The 14394-nt window shown below is 41.4% G+C and overlaps 1 protein-coding gene across 1 annotated transcript in view; it reads right to left on the reverse strand.

The window, feature by feature from the left end:
- Positions 1 to 14394, reverse strand: part of LOC144685771 (uncharacterized) — a 219738-nt gene that overhangs the window by 61328 nt on the left and 144016 nt on the right. The window contains exons 16-18 of the mRNA XM_078550630.1: positions 3098 to 3221; positions 1140 to 1340; positions 485 to 664 (exon numbers count right to left, since the gene is read on the reverse strand). Coding sequence (XP_078406756.1) covers positions 485 to 664; positions 1140 to 1340; positions 3098 to 3221 — 505 coding nt within the window. The remainder of the gene's footprint in view (positions 1 to 484; positions 665 to 1139; positions 1341 to 3097; positions 3222 to 14394) is intronic.

Genomic DNA, 14394 nt, shown 5'->3' on the forward strand with positions numbered 1-14394 from the left:
CAGCGAGTAGCATGTCTAATGAGCATTTGTGAAGTGGTAATGAATGCAAATAGCATTCCCAACACTGATCAGTGGGATACTCAACACGCCATGAAAGAGGCAAGGGAAAAATTCCAAACTGTTTTCCCGCCAGCAAGAATCTGACTTTTGACCTCTCTCCAAATTTTCCGCTCCCGCCGCGAAACATGCCACAGGCCTGGGCGGCGCCGGGGGGGTGGGTGGGGGAAAACGACAATTCCGCCCTTAATGTACTTGTGTAACATTTTCCCGTCTATGATTTTAATGACGATGCCAACCAAGTTATATAGGTATCATTTACTACAATAGGTAAAATCTATTAAATAGCAGACAAAGGAAAGCTGTATCAAATTGCACATGAATATTGTGAACAAGTTTCAAGGTCTTCAGGGAAATAAACTAAATTGGAGCAGAAAAACAATGAGGAAAAAAATTTACATATCATCTACTTCCAGCTTTACCTTACCTTCTGAACAAACAAAGCACCAGCTGACATTGACATGGCCATGATGCCTGCAGCCCCTCCGTGGAGTGAAGTGGTTAGTACATATGATACTGTTTGAAGCCAGGACCACACATCCTGCTGCCAGACAATTATCACTGGCATGGTAAGCCACAGGACACCGTACACAGCGCATCATTCGACCTAACACACACACAAACAGAAATACATATAAACAGAACCAACCAATGTTAGATTTTATTACAATTTAGTCTATTCAAGCTTGACACTGTTGTATTATGTATTCAAGATCAATTTCATGATAATTTTCACTTACCCTAACAACTTAACAGTATTGTGCATCATTAAATTTAGAAAATACAACAACTGGCATTTATGTAGGGCCATTAACATAGTAAATTGCTCCAAGGTGTTTCATAGGAGTGTTATCAGACAATATTCAAAAGAGTAAAATTTTAGGGAACTCAGGAATAATCGCTGACCAAAGAAAATGCGCTAAGCATTTGTGAAGTTTAAATCTAGGCTTGTCAGAAGTTTACAAGAAATGCAACAAAGCAGATCACAGTTGAACTGATTACAACTCCCAGAGACGTGATGTCTGTTTTATTACTTCCTCTGAATGCTATCTTTTGTAAAGAGTATTCTCTGTATACTGTACCTTTGCTTGCTCTTGGATTAGTAGGATTGCAAGCATAACAAGACAGGCAGACATGGATTGAGCACCGGAATCCTTTGTTTTGCAGTACAGTGGTAGGGTACTTTTTAATGCATTCCATATGATAAAACTTCCCACACAGTGGCATAAGACATCGCTTCACATCTTTCCCATTTTCTCTACACACAAAGCAAGTATGAACACCTGGTGAAAATATAATGTCACTTTTGACTTGTTTGGAGAAGTACAGTCACATTTAGAAAATGTCACAAAAATGTCCGGAAGCTTCACTTATCAAGTCAACTTTGTCTGACAACAGGCCAGGGGAAACTTCTGCCACTGACTTTAAATGAGTGCTTCCTTCATCGTTCTTGTACTAACTTTCTTTTCTAAGCTAGTGTTTCCTTCATCGTTCTTGTGCTAACTTTCTTTTCTAATATTGACAGTGTAAGCCACCATACGAGCTTACAATTGTACGTCCAAAGTGAATACTACCTGGGATCCTCTTCAAATTTAACCTTTCCTTAAATGGATCCACCCTTGTCTGATACATTCTAGTGCAAGAAATAAAGTTGCTTTGTGCAAAATAGACAATGCTACTTCTCAGAAAAATGCAGAGTATTTATATAGATATAATAAATATGCATAACAAGACAGTAACATAAGTTTTACCTCTGCAGATCACACAATGTTATTGCCCTAAAGACCACTTCTCATTTTTCTTTGCCGTCTCAATCACATTTATAACATTACACTCGCTATACGTATTGCCTTATTGTTCCAATACCAAACTGTGCCTAATTTTTTAGTTCCAATATATTTTGTGCTAACAATCCCCACTTTCACAGAAACCTTCCCAGTGTCCCCCAATGCCATGCATTCATATGTTACAATATTCAGCAGCACATTTTTGAATTCAAAAATTTGAAAAATGTTCCCTTCTTTTTTGGGGTCACCTTAACTCTGACTTCACCTTTGTGGTTTATGATGCCATCAGAACCCATCTCTTATTGGCTTTTTACTCAATCCCTGCCACCCAATATGTTGAATATTATTTAGTGTTATTCAGGATAGATTTAATGTATAAAAGCTTTGTAAAACGAAGTAGCTTACAGCGGCCACTTACCATTATTTAAATAGCTAAACCTCCTTATGCAAACTTAACAGCTAACCTGTTTTAAGCTTCCTTTGCTATTTTCTGAAGTTTTAAATATTCTTTGTATTCATTTACTTAACAAGGCCAGCTCTCGCACATTTCCGAGTGCCTTGAGAGCTTTCCTATCCACTTGTTGGACTGTTCCACTGCAGGAGGGGTGGGAAGGTTGCTAAATGGGGGAATAAACATTTTACTAATTGAATGGGTTTGAAGGGTTAAGAAATAAAATGTTTAAATGTTTGGATGGAAATAAGCATTTGTGCATAACTGCTAAGTAAACAGCAGGTCCCTCTGCAGATAATACACATAATTACAAAAATTTTACAGCACAGAAACAGGCCATTTGGCACAAATGGTCTGTGCTGGTCTTTATGCTCCACATGAGCCACCTCCCATTCTACTAGCATAACTTTCCATTCCTTTTTCCCTCGTGTGCTTGTCTGGCTTCTCCTATTTGTCTCAAGTACTTCTTGTGGTAGCAAGTTCTAAACTGGGTAAAGACACTTCTCCTGAATTCTTTATTGGATTTATTAATGGCTTTCTTACCTTTGTGGATCCTAGTTTTGGACTCCCGCACAGGTGGAAATGTCCCTACATCTATCCAAACAATAATTAAATCATAATTTTAAAGGCGCTTATCATGTCACCCCTGAGTCTTTTCTTTACTAGAGAAATGAGCCCCAGCCTTAAGAATAGAGGGGATATTAAGCAACTAATTTAAAATTAACTTAAAATACAAAACCATCAATCTTTTAAACTATTATTGTATAATAGGTAAGCATCACTATAGGAATACATATTTTACCTGTGGTACATTCTCTGCACATAAATTTTCCTTCGGGCATTTTGGTTAAACCTAGGCACTTTAAGTGGAAGGCGCCACAGCATTGTCCTTCACAAAGCAGCAACTCCCCAGTTTTCTCACACAGCTTTGGAAGATAGGGAAGAGAGCAATTGTTAAATATATTGCTTTGCAAAGACACTGGATTAATAGGTGTGGTACATTTCAATATATAATTTAATTGAAAAAGTCAGCAATTCCCACCCTCTGATTATCGCTTTAAAGGGAACAAAGTTTAGAAATCAAAATAATTTTCCACGATTTTAAGTACAGAGCCTGAAGTCAAAACTGCTTAATTATTTAAAATTCCAACATACTGGATTGGAAAGGAGTTGAAACAGTGCACCTCAGTCAATGTTAGGCCAATTATTGTTCAGATATATTTTGGACCTGACACAAAGAGAGGGGTAACAAAACCTGAAGGCATAAAAAGTAGCAAGTTTTGGCAAGTTTGTGAGGAGGGCTATAAAATATTTCAGGAGGACTTGTAGGGTAGCAGGGTGGGCAGACAGGTGGTAGATGCAACTTTAAGTGAGGATTGTAAGATAACACAGCCTGTTTCTGTGCTGTAAAATTTTTGTAATTCTCCTTGGGAGGAATTTCTTTAGGAGGAAAATCAACAAATGGGAAATACTCAATAGAAAGGGTGCATGAACCCTTTCAAATTCAAATACATAATTCAAATACATAAGTCCATGATAGTGCAAACATAGGTAGGTAAAGCCATAAAAAAGGCCAAAAGCATTTTGGGTTTTATGAATAAGGGCATAGTTGAAATCGTTTCAGAAGTGTGGGTGTAAATGAAGGGAAATTGGGTGTGCAGCAGTTTAGCAAGAATGTGTTCAAAGGTGTAGGAGGTAAGTTTTGTGTATGAGATGATTGTGTATGTTTTTTTTATTTGTTCACAGGATGTGAGCATCACTAGCAAGGCCAGCATTTGTTGCCATCCCTAATTGCCCTTGAGAAGTTGGTGGTGAGATGGCTTCTTGAACCACCACAGTCCATGTGGTGTAGGTACATCCACAGTGTTGTTAGGGACGGAGTTCCAGGTTTCTGAACCAGTGACAGTGAAGGAATAGAGATATAGTTCCAAGTCAGGATGGTGTATGGCTCAAGAGGAACTTACGCGTGGTGGTGCTCCAATGTGCCTGCAGTCGTGGGTTTGGAAGGTACTGTCAAAGGAGGCTCGGTGAGTTGCTGCAGTGCCCACAATGCGGCCGCTGTGTGCCAGTGGTTGGGGGGTGGTGGGGGGAGTGAATGTTTAAGGTGGTGGATGGGGTGCTGATCAAGCTGGTTGCTTTGTCCTGGATACGGTCAAGCTTATTGAATGCTTTTGAAGCTGCATTCATCTACGCAAGCGGAGAGTATCCCATCACACTCCTGTCTTGTGCCTTGTAGGTCGTGACAGACTTTGGGGAGGTAAGGGGGTAAGTTACTCACTGCAGAATTCCCGGCCTCTGACCTCCTCTTGTAGCCAGTGTTTATATGGATGATCCAGTTAATTTTTGGGTTAATGGTAACCCCAAGGATGTTGATGGTGAGGGATCCAGTGATGGTAATGCCGTGAACATCAAGGGGAGATGGTCATTGCCTGGCACTTGATGAGGATATAGGAGAAGGAAATCGAAGACAAGATAGAGCGAGGCAGATTCAGGAGAAGGGCAAGGGAAACTGGAGGGAGCAGTGTGGATTGATTTAGTTTGGTGAGCAAGGAGGTGGGGATTCCACCAAGCTAAACTTGATGTCAAAGAATTTGATGAGTTCATACAGATTTTTGGGGATGAGGGCAAGAACATAAGAAATAGGAACAGGAGTAGATCATTCGGCCCATTGAACCTCCTCCAGCATTCAATAAGATCATGGTTGATGATCTCGCGTTTTGATTTCCACATTCCCATCTACCCCCGACAACCTTTGATTCCCTTGCCTAACAAGAATCTACCTACCTCTGCCTTAAAAATATTCAATGACCCCGCCTCCATCGCCTTCCGAGACAAAGTTCCTCAGAGTAAAGAATTCTCCTCATCTCTGTCCTAAAAGGGTGATCCCTAATTTTAAAACAGTGCGGCCTAGTTCTGGACTCACCCGCAAGAGGAAACATCCTTTCGACATCTGCTTGCCAAGGCCATTTCAGGATATTGTATACTTCAATCAAATCACCCCTCACTCTTCTAAACTCCAGTGGAAACAAGCCCAGTCTGTCCAATCTTTCCCCATAAGACAACCCACTCATTCCACGTATCAATCTAGTAAACCTCCTCTGAACCGCCTCCAATGCATTTACATCCTTCCTTAAATAAGTAGACCAAAACCGCACACAGTATTTGAATTGCAGTCTCACCAATGCCCCGTATAACTGAAGCATAACATCCTTACTTTTATGTTCAATCCCTCTTGTAATAAAGGACAGCATTCCATTAGTCTTCTTAATTACTTGCTGTACCTGCATACTAACTTGCCATTCCTTTATCACAAGCACACAATATTTTCTCTTGAACACTTTGTCCTACACTGTGGCTACTGTTAGGGGGCCTGTAGACCACTCCTAGTAATGACTTTTTTCCCCTACTATTCCTCATCTCCACCCATCCAAACCGATTCTACATCCTGATCCCCTGAACCAAGGTCATCGCTAACTATTGCACCATGCCCTCTTTGATTAACAGTGCTACCGGCAATGTCTTCTCTTAGCTATGCATGTGCACTGTTGCCCAGCAATTGGGAATGTGCCCCACAGGGAACAAAGAGACCAGGCACAAACAATGTTCCCTTTAAGATGCACGCATGAGCGTCATGCGTCAATCTTAAAGGGACCATGCAGTGCAACAAATCAGCCACGCACAGCAAATAGAAGTTAGGAGGAATACTGGGTAAGGCTGGAAGGGTAGGGGTGAAGGTTTTAAGGAGATGGTTGGTGGTGGAAAGAAGGAGCCAGAATGATCAAAAACTCAGAAATAAAATGACACAGAGGGAATTTAGATTACATAGGCATGGCAGATATTAAATGAGATGTCCTGGACATAAACAGAGCACAAGGAGGAAATGATAAGGCTGAGGCTGAGTGTTTGAATAAAATTGGCTTATAGAAAGCGTAAATAAGCGTGGAATATCTAGGGAAGTGTAAAATATTTAGAGATAGTGGTGGACAGGTATTGGATCCTAAAACCATTCAAGAGGCAGAGTTTCAGCAGGCTCACTAGTGAATGTGATTCATTGGAATCAGAGGGCTGAAGAGTGGAGAGACTACGAGCCAGCACAGGTTGATTCTGTAGTTCAGCAAACTTGCATAATGGCCTCAGATGTTAGCAGTGAAGAGAAGCAGATATGGTACCAGCAGAGAATTAAGGAAAAGTGGGAGTGAAACCTGAGGACCAAGCACAGTGAGGTCCACAGTTTCAGAGGAGAATGATGGACAAACACACAGGATAAATTCAGGTAAGGAAGCTAGTCTGAGGAACAACTTTAGCCAGGCAAGGTGTATAGAAGTTTGGGAGCAGTGGTAGAAGCTTGAGAAAATAGTCCAACCCAGTCCAGCAAACACTGATGGAGGAGGAGTTTTTAAAGAGATTGGATAGCAGAGCATAATCACAACAACCAAGGCATACTGTGTGGTCATAAATTGTCAGCCTTGGCTCAAAGGTAACACTCTCAGCTTTGATTGACAAGATCATGAATTCAAGCTCCATTCCAGAGACTCAAGCACACAATCTAGACTGACACTTCAGTACAGTACTGGAGGGACGCTGCATAACAGCATAGCAATACGAGGAGGCCATTCAGCCTCGAGCTTTTTCCACCACTCTCCATTTACCACAGCATTAATATCTACCAATCTCAGTCTTGAAAATTTCAATTGACCCAGTAGCCATAGCGTTTTGGGGGATAGAAATCCACATTTCACTACCACTTGTGAAAAAAGCACTTCATGATTTCACCACTGAATGGCTCAGCTCTAATTTAAGATTGTGCCCCTCTAATGTGGATTCCCTCATCAGAGGAAGAAACATCTCAGCAGCTGTCACATTATTTTTGACATTTTAAATACTTCAACCAGATCACCACCTTAACCTTCTAAACTCAAGCAAATGCAAGTCAAGTTTATGCAAGCTGTCTTTACAGTTTAACACTTTAAACCATGATATCATCATGCGCTGCCAGTAAACATTAAACCAAGGCCAAGTCTGCTCTCCCAGGGGAACAAAAGAAGTTTGCTGCACGCAAACTAGCTGCTTATCTTTCTACACTGCAACATTAATTGTACTTCAAAAACACTTAATTGACTGTAAGCACTTTAGGTCATCCACAGGTTGTGCAAGCGCAAGTTCATTTTTCCTTAATCAAATCGAGCAGTATAGTCCAGATGGCAAAAAAAATCTAGGAAATCAAATGCAAGTCCCAGCCACTGAACTGAGTACATAAAGGTACAGAACTGGAAAATGTGTTCCGCACTGGTAGCTTTAATTTGTATTTTGGAGTTGCAGATTCAGCCAAATGTATCCATTATTATTAGCGGGGTCTTAAGCAGGGGAGAGGATACTGAGGGCAAAGGATGGCCATTGATAGGAACCACAAAGCAGAGCATCTCAGTAGGGTGCTCCCAGCATGAAGGCCATCTTCCTTCAAACCTAAGAATGAGTATCTATAGTTATGAGGATTGACTGGAGATATCAGTGCAATTTCCAGTGGATCACACGCACTACGCAAATTTGATGGAAGTCTTAAAAATTATGATGGATTTTGATGGGGTAAATAAAAATGCCCATTTCCTCGGGTTTCAGAGTTTGCCACAAAGAGAAATTAATTTAAAAATTATCAAGAAACTGACGTGAGAGGTTATACAGAATATAATCAGAGTATGGGATTCAGTGTCATAGGGAATAACTGAGACAGAGACCACTGCATCTCCTAAGGGAAAAGTGGATAAACACGAAGCAGGTGATATGGAGAGAGCGCAGGGCACTGGGATTAGTTTTGGGTTTTCTAGTAAAGAGTCAGCATAAATACAATAGACAAATGGCCTTCATCTGTATAAGAGGATTATATCGTACTATCTTATAAAAATCTAGCACACAATTTGATTTGCTCATAGATGAAACAGTTGAGTTTGTGAAAACTCAAGTTTTAAGCAAAGTAACTCAAGGGAATCATCACTTTGCCTGATACTGGAGCACATTCTTCAAAATTCATTGAATGAAATCAAGAAGGGTTCTGTAAACAGCTAAACAGTACTTCTCTGGAATAGAAACAGAATATGATTGAGGTGATCCTCATTTGTGGCAGAAGAGGCTGACTAATGTTCTAGAAGTAAAATACGTTTTCATGGTTTGTTGTTCTGTTGGTCTCTTTTAGATGCTGACTCAATTGCATAGTTCCTATTTTTATTTCTCTAAGAGTAACTGTCTGAAAATAAATATGGGGGCAATCAATATGTAAATGGTTCCAATTCACATTACTTACTCATTTGGTTAATGCCAAGCTAAGATTATGATTCCAAAAGCACAGGCCATAATTAGGTTTGAGGGAGAATATCTGGGTGCTAAATGGACTAAGGCTCAGACTTAGGCTATTTTGTGGCAAAAATAGCAGGTATGCCTGAAAATCTTAAATCCTGCCCCTGAACACAGCACTTCCCAGGGTAGGGGTGGGGTGCATTTCATGCTTGCACATTTTAAGGAGGCAGCTGGCCACTTAAATCAGTCTGATTTTGGTAGCCTAGGAGTGTGGATCCTGAAGTATCCAAAGTAAGAGCAAGTCTGAACTTAGCGTATTTCTTTAGCTAGCCAGGGCACCCCTTTGGAGAGGTAGGATAGACCTGTGGAATTTCCCATAAAATTTTATTCACAGCCCCAGAAGTGGCCCAAAATAAATTTCAACTGTCTTCCCTTAACCCAAGGGAGTAGAAGGGTGGGCTCCTGGTCTCACAGGGCAATTACTGTTTCCCCTACTGACTCATGAACCCAGGTGCAGGAAGAACTTTGTGCTGGAGAAGGGCACATAGCAGTTTGTGCAAAGGAACACGGAAGATGGCAGCCTTGAACATAGAGGCCATAGAAGCCAGTTACAATGAGCAGCCAGAGGCTAGAGAGAGGGCAGAAGGTCAGGAGGAAGTGGCTGTTGCCCACGCACCAGGAAGGAGGTGACGGCAGCGAAAACAGCAACCAGGTACTACCTTGTGGGAAGGACGTACAGACCTAGGACATCCTACCTCAAATGATGGAGAACAAGTAGCAAAAACAACTTGAGGCTAAGCCTGAGGTGGTGACAGACATATGTCACATGGTCCAGCAGCAACCCGAGCCACAATCCATCAACCCCCATGGCCCTTCAGTGGTTGTGAAAGTAATCGCTGTTCTCAACATATGCCTCAAGATCTTTCCAGGGATCATCAGACCTGTCTGGTATATCTCAGTCAGCAGCAGACAGCTGTGTTAAGGCTGCAACCATTTCCATTGTTTGCTAATTTTCAATATAGTTAAGTTACAAAAGTTTGAAAGGATTCAATTAATTTTCCTATAAATTTGGTGCCTCAGACACAAGGAGCCATCAGCAGGCTTCCCTCAAGTGCAGGATGTTATTGATTGCACCCATGTTGCTTCAAAGGACATGCCCTTGTCAACCAGACATCCTTCTGTTCAATGTATGATGGCTTGTGACCAGAAGGTCTTACTTCATATGTGCTCCTGCCACGACTCCTTCATAGGAACATAGGAGCAGGAGTAGGCCTTTCAGCCCATCAAGCCTGTTTGCCATTCATGGCTGATTGTCCACTTCAATGCCTTTTTCCCACATTATCCCCATATCCCTTCATGTCATTGGTATTTAGAAATCTGTCAATCTCCGCTTTAAATATACTCAATAACTGAGTTTCCACAACCCTCTGAGGTAGAGAATTCCAAAGATTCATACTAACAAGTTCCCAACTCCCTCAGTTAATTCAGCCACCAACACAGATCAATGGCTGGCTTCTAGGGAACAAGGGCTACCCCTTATGAACTTGGATAATGACCCCCTTTAGCAGCCCACAAACAGAGGCAGAGCCAAGGGCAGCCAAGTCTTCAGCAGGACTACCAATGAGCAGGCAACTGGCATTTTAAAGATGCGCTTCAGGTGCCTTGATCGCTTAGGTGGAGCTCTGCAATATGCCCCAGCAAGGGTATCAAGAATAATAGTGGTGCATTGCATGCTGCACAACATTGTGCAGCAGAGGGTCATACAAATCGATGACAACAACAACATCATGGGCAAAGCTCCTGCCTCTGAGGAGGCAGAAGAAGATGAGGAGGAGGAGAAGGAAGCCCCTCTCCAGTTGGAAGATTCCAAAACAAATGAGGATGAGGAGGTTGCCAATGACAGAGCAGCTGGGAGGCATGGCCATGTAGCCAGGGCTGACTCCATGCAGGAGGGGATCATCGCCAGACCTGTCCTTGTGTAAAATAGATTCTCATGAGGTCCTCTATATCAAAATTGCCATCAGCTAGTCCATGGTGCCATACTGCCACCTAAAGAACCTTGTACATTATCTCCACAATTCTGCAAGGGATTGCCCATGCCCCATAAGAGAGACAATAAACACCAATGAGTTGGACTCAGCCACATTCATATGGCTGAAACCCTCACTATTATAACCATGGGCCTTATTATATTGCAAACATGGCAATAAGTCATTCACAACCTCACATGAATGCCAATGACTGTAAATGAGGGGCCCATGCTGCCAAATTGTCCATAATTAAACCATACCCACAATGCTGAGAGTGACACAACGTCAGAATTCAAACGCTATGCATGCTAATAGGATTGTATGTTGTAGCATACACGAAGACAAGGCATCTTGCGCTTGAGGAGCCCATAATTGTGCAACAACAGCTCTTTGAAAAAACTTATGTACCATCCATTCCAGCCAATTGACCAGTTAGTGATCATAACATGACTGAATTTTGCATTCAGTTTGGGGGAGAGGAAAGTGGGTCTAAAACTAGTGTTTTAAATTTAAATTAGGGCTCTTATGAGGGTATGAAGACTGAGCTGGCTAAAGTGAACTTGGAAATTAGGTTAAGGAATAGGTCAGTAGAGATGCAGTTGCAGATATGTTACGAGATAATTCACAACACTCAGCAAAGATATATTCCAGTGAGAAAGAAAGACTCTAGGGGAAGGACACACTATTTGTGGCTAACTAGGGAAGTTAAAGATAGTATCAAATTCAAAGAAAATGCATACAATTCTGTGAAGACTAGTGGCAGATTGAACAGAATGTAAAAAAATCAAAGAATGACTGATAGAAGGAGAATAACTATAAGAAGGGAGAAATTACAGTACGAGGTAAAGCTAGCTAGAAATATAAAAACAGATCGGAAGAGTTTTTACAGGTATTTAAAAAGGAAAAGAGTGAGTGAGTGTTGATCCTCTAGAGACTGACAATGGGGAATTAATAATGGAAAATATGGAAATGGCCGAGGAATTGAACAGATATTTTTCATCTATATTCACAGTACAGGATATAAATAACATCCCAGAAATAATTGTGAATCAAGAGTTGAAGGGAGGAGGGAACTTAAAACAATTACAATCACCAGGAAAAGGGTACTAAGGAAATTATTGGAACTAAAAGCTGACAAGTCCCCAGGTCCTGATGAGCTTCATCCCAGGGTCTTAGAAAAAGTGGCTGCAGAGATAGTAGGTGGTTTGGTTTTAATTTTCCAAAATTCCATAGATTCTGGAAAGGTCCCATCAGTTTGGAAAATAGTGAATGTAGCTTCTGTATTCAAGAAAGGAAGGAGACAGGAAGTAGGAAACTACAAGCCATTTAGCTTAACATCCGTCATAGAGAAAATACCGGAATCTATTATTAAGGAGGTTACAGCAGGACACTTAGATAATCTCAATGCAATCAGGCGAAACAATATTGTTTTGTGGAAGGAAAATTGCATTTGACTAGAGTTCTTTGAGGAAGTAACAAGGAGCATAGATAAAGGGGAGCCTGTGAATATGATGTATTTAGATTTCCAGAAGGCATTTGACAAGGTGCCACATCAAAGGTATAACAAAATAAGAGATCATGGTGTAGGAGGTAGCATATTAGTATGGATAGAGGATTGGTTAGCTAACAGGAAATATAGAGTAAGCATAAATGGGTCATTTTCGGGGTGGCAAGATGTAACGAATGGAGTGCCACAGGGATCAATTCTGGGGCCTCAACTATTTACATTCTTTTTCAATGACTTGGATAAAGGAACTAAACACATGATTGCTAAATTTGCTGATGACACAAAGATAGGTAGGAAAGTAAGTTGTGAAGAGGACATAACGAGTCCGCAATGCAATATAGACAGGTTAAGCGACTGGGAATAGGTTTGGAAGGTTGAGTATTATGTGGGAAAGTGTGAACTTGTCCATTTTGGCAGGAAGAATAGAAAAGCAGCATATTATTTAAGTGGACAGAGATTGCAGAATTCTATGGTACAGAGGTATCTGGGTGTTCTGGTACATGAATCATAAAAAAAAGTATGCAGGTACAGCAAGTAATTAGGAAGGCAAATGAAATATTGCTGTTTATTGCAAGCGAAATGGAATATAAAAGTAAGGATACATTTGTACAGGATGTTGGTGAGACCACAACTAAAGTAATATGTATACTTTTGGTCTCCTTATTTAAGAAAGGACATAATTGCATTAGAAGCAGTTTAGAGAGGTTCACTCGATTGATTCCTGGGATGGGGGTTATCTTATGAGGAAAGGTTGGATAGGTTGGGTCTGTATTCATTGAAGTTTAGAAGAATGAGAGATGATCTCACTGAAACACGTAAGAGTGGATGCTGAAAGGATGTTTTCCCATGTGGGAGAGACTAGAACTAGGGAACACAGTTCAAAAATAAGGGGTCTCCCATTTAAGACAGAGATGAGGAGAAATTTTTTCTTTGAGGGCCATGAGTTTGTGGAATTCTCTTCTCCAGAGAGTGATGGAATTGAATATTTTTATGGCAGAGGTAGAATTATTCTTGACTGACAAGGGAGTCAAAGGGCATTTGGGGTAGGCAGGGAAATGGAGTTGAGGCTACAATCAGATCAGCCATGATCTTATCAAGTTACAAAGCAGGCTTGAAGGGCTGAATGGGCTACTCCTGTTCCTAGTTCATATGTTTCTGATATGAGCACCATTTGCAACATTCCTGGCTTCCATGTATCTGTGCTTACCTACAAAGCACATCCTGTGACACTTGGAATGCAAATCCAACCGAAATAATGTGCGCAGTAGATGACCAATATTACCTGCACGATATATGGCCTCGATGCCTACACCTAGGCCAATGTGTAACACTGCAGTGCAGATGAATGCCTTGCACCCAGCACTCATACTTGAGGTGCACCTGCTGCCCAACATCTGCATATGGAGTCTGATTATTGAACCTCCTTAAAGTCAAACTTGGTTGGACAATGAAAGATACAAGGAGCATCTCAGTGCTTGAGCCTTTAAACTAGTGATACAGCAGAGAAGGAAGAAGTCCTCCAAAACATCACAAATCAGCCGACAACCTTCGTCCTGTTGCAAGTTGAGATGAACCTCAGTTTGCCACCTTCATAGGGATAGCATTCTTTTTTATCTCTTGTGTACATGACTTGATGTGTGTTTACAAGTGTAAGTAAATATAAAAAAGTAGTGCTCAAATATGCTACACAATGTGAAAAGTATAACCATGGTGAACCCATTGCTCTAGAACAGGCAGCGCCCTTCACTCTCACGCCCTCCTACAAAACGCGTTCCTCCCCACCCCACCACATGGTGCCCCGGGGAAGCAGGCTGCTCACCTCTCTTGTCTAAACGGCATTGAGAAGTGTGGTGGCCTGCCTCAACATGCAGGCACCCTTCAGGCTGCAACCTCTACATGGGCAGCCATGGTCACTGGCACATGTGTAGCAGACGAGAACTCTGCAGGGGCCACATGCCACAAGAAAGGTTACTACACAAAATAAGAGTTCATAGTGTAGGAGGTAACATATTAGCACTGATAGAGAGGATTGATTAGCTAACAGGAAACAGAAAGTAGGCATAAATGGGTCATTTTCAGGGTGGCAATATCCCTTTGCAGTCTCCTTGTCCTCTTCACAACTTATTTTCCTATCTATCTTTGTGTCATCAGCAAATTTAGCTACTATGTGTTCAGTTCCTTCATCCAGGTCACTGATGAGGGTGTTGAGAAGCTCTGGGTACCTTCACCCTCCTCAGTGAACCCTGGATTGGCCTTCAGGTGGGGTTGATTGGG

The sequence above is a fragment of the Cetorhinus maximus genome, chromosome 10, assembly GCF_964194155.1.
Source record: "Cetorhinus maximus chromosome 10, sCetMax3.hap1.1, whole genome shotgun sequence".
In the NCBI taxonomy this organism is placed as follows: Eukaryota; Metazoa; Chordata; class Chondrichthyes; order Lamniformes; family Cetorhinidae; genus Cetorhinus; species Cetorhinus maximus.